The sequence below is a fragment of the Meleagris gallopavo genome, chromosome 3, assembly GCF_000146605.3.
Source record: "Meleagris gallopavo isolate NT-WF06-2002-E0010 breed Aviagen turkey brand Nicholas breeding stock chromosome 3, Turkey_5.1, whole genome shotgun sequence".
Taxonomy (NCBI): domain Eukaryota; kingdom Metazoa; phylum Chordata; class Aves; order Galliformes; family Phasianidae; genus Meleagris; species Meleagris gallopavo.
In genome coordinates, this window is record NC_015013.2 from 29,678,473 (window position 1) to 29,681,168 (window position 2,696).

The 2,696-nt window shown below is 36.5% G+C and overlaps 1 protein-coding gene across 1 annotated transcript in view; it reads right to left on the bottom strand.

Moving 5' to 3' along the window:
* Positions 1 to 942: 942 nt before the first annotated feature.
* Positions 943 to 2,696, bottom strand: part of C3H18orf21 (chromosome 3 C18orf21 homolog) — a 5,135-nt gene continuing 3,381 nt past the window's right edge. The window contains exons 4-5 of the mRNA XM_010708583.2: positions 1,566 to 1,774; positions 943 to 1,169 (exon numbers count right to left, since the gene is read on the bottom strand). Of these exons, the coding sequence (XP_010706885.1) occupies positions 1,016 to 1,169; positions 1,566 to 1,774 (363 nt within the window). The 3' untranslated portion in view covers positions 943 to 1,015. The remainder of the gene's footprint in view (positions 1,170 to 1,565; positions 1,775 to 2,696) is intronic.

Below are 2,696 nucleotides of genomic sequence, written 5' to 3' on the forward strand. Positions count from 1 at the left end.
TTTTTTGGAAATACAAATTCTCCATCAACAAGATGGAGGTATTTTTACACAGGACTGAATTATAAACATAGTAACAGTGGATGGATTAATGCAAAAACTCTTCACTGCAAAATGTGCTAACTTGTCCATGTTCTGATCTAAGAATTGAGTTACTTTGATCCTACAATTAAGTAAGAAACTGACTGAAGTGAACCTTTTAGAACTACTGTGCAATAGCATAGGAAATTCAGAAAGGTCACATACTGATCTTTGAGACTGTCAGTAGAATTTGAAACATGCTATTCTCCCATGCCAGGAATTGCTTTTAAGTCTGCCAATATACTTGCTTGTCCTGTTTCTCAAATAGCGTTCCCTGAATCCTAAATACTTAAAGGAAATAATTGAAAATAATAATTAAGAAAAAAAATCCACAGAACTTTAAAACCAAGAACCGAAGTGTTCTTAACTAATTGAGTCTTTTTTTCGGAGGGGAAACCCTAAGTACAACCATAAGGCTGTAAAATCACTCCTAAATAGTGACTTTTTATTGTCCATTCTCCCCTCTGTGCAGAACTGAACACACAGAATTAGACAGTGGAGGCTGCTTTAACCTTGACAATCTTCTACTCACATTGTAATGTTTTAGTACAAGGTGCTGACTGCTGTGCAAGGCAAACCTACTTTTTCAGACAAAAGTTCAGGAAGCAGTAACTGTGAAGCCTACTGCCTGGCAAATCTGAAAGACATAAGACAGTCTCTCCTTAGCTGTTTTTAGAAGAGACAAAAACAACCCATTTTGGTAGCATCAGAGCAGTCAGAAAGGAAACATTCTGCATTTTCCCTGACCATGCTACTCTCATAGCAGTAACAGCTTAGTGTGGAGCTGTGAGTAGGTAAGGAGAATAACCTGCAGCCTTAGCAGGCTCTGTGTTCCCCACCAGGAAGTCCAAATCACAGAGAACATTCATAAGAAAATCACCAGTCATTTATTAAAATCGGAACAGTATTTACTGCTGTAATTATTATTATTCTGAAACTAAAGTAAAGTCAGGAAGCTTTTCAAATCCACCTTCTGGCTTTTCTCTTTTTCTTCTAGGTTAAGCATCCGTTTTAGCTTAGTAAAGTGAAATTTGGAGTTTCGGGGAGTCCTGGAAATGGAGCTGGTTGTCGCCTGTCCAGATACACAAGTTCTGAAAAAATTAAGACACAAATATCTTACAAGGTGAGAAATTGTAATTAATACTGAGTAGCTATGAAAGTGGATAAATGTAATATTAGGTTAATTTTTTCAATGTAAATAGTGTATTTTCATATGAAGGCGAGCAGTTGGAAGTCTAATTTTGTTAAGCAAATTTTAAGCTGGACCTTTTACACTAATGACAAAAACACAGTTGTGCATTCTTGTGGTCGCTTTCATCAGAATCCTTAAGAACTGTGAAGTCAAAATGGATCTCCTTAATGGACATCTAGTTATCAATTAAAAGTTTAAGTGACAGACATGCAATCAGTACATGACTTCCCTTCCCAACAAGATGTATAAGATTCTACTCAGTCAGGAACCAGTTAAAATAGGGAGAAATAGATACCTGGAGAGTGATGAAGGAGTGTTCCCTTTGGATCCCAACCTACTGCAGCTTGCAGGTGTCATTTTGTTTGCAGATTGGATTTTTACATCTGGTGTCTTCAGGCTAGATTCAGTAGTTGGAGTGCCTGAGCTGTGGGTCTTGGTAGCCAGAAAATCCCAGCTTTTACCATAATGTCTTGTTGTTTTGTTGCATGAGTTACAAGTAACAAGCTATGGAGAAAATAAATTATCAACCACTCTGCCAGTCTTTTCCCTTTTATTTTTCAAAGCCATTGTAAGAATTATTCAAACTGTTCTCCAATTATCAGAACATACTTGCTAAAGTGAAATACAGAGATATTTAAAAGACACTATTTATTCTTAATGTTCTCATTCAGACTTCCCAAGTCAAACACATCCCATAGATTTATCTAGAGAAGACTCCAATCCCTCAGGAGACCCTTAACTCTGAATGTAAGGTAGTGCAGAACAAAAAGCAAAACAAAACAAAGCACCATGCATCCAGTTCAGGTGCTATCTTAAATATATATTAGTGGTATTCGCATTTTGCTGAAAAATGATGTATAAATTGATCAAAACGTATTGGCATGTTCTACTTCTATTGAAGTTCTATTACACAATCTCCAAAGTCTAGAGACAAAATATTGAACTTAATGAACTCTCAAAAATAGACATCTATAACTAGTAAGAGCAAGAGGATGCTTCCCAGTAATTGCAAAAATACTTATTACAATAAATAGGAAGTTTTATCCATCTTGCGTGTTTACTATAAGGACCCTCCAGCAGCACAGCATGTAGCAGAGGTGCAGCAGAACAGATAACATCAGAGAGTCTCAGAGATTGCCAGACATTCCTAATATTGCTTACTACCATGGCAACCCCTCTTATTAAGGGACATGGGAGCAATACATTCAGACAAGTTTTTGAGGCACATAGTTACACTGACTGACAAACACCAGATGTTTCTGAACACTTATGAAGAATTCAATGTAAAAATGCCCAAGTGAAGTGTTTTCAGGTAAGTGTTTTGAGTATGTCTGTACTGTCAGACTAACAAACTAAAAAAAGAGTTAATCAACTAATACAGCTCATGTCTGATGTATTTTTAGCTCTCCTGAAATTCAGAGGAGAA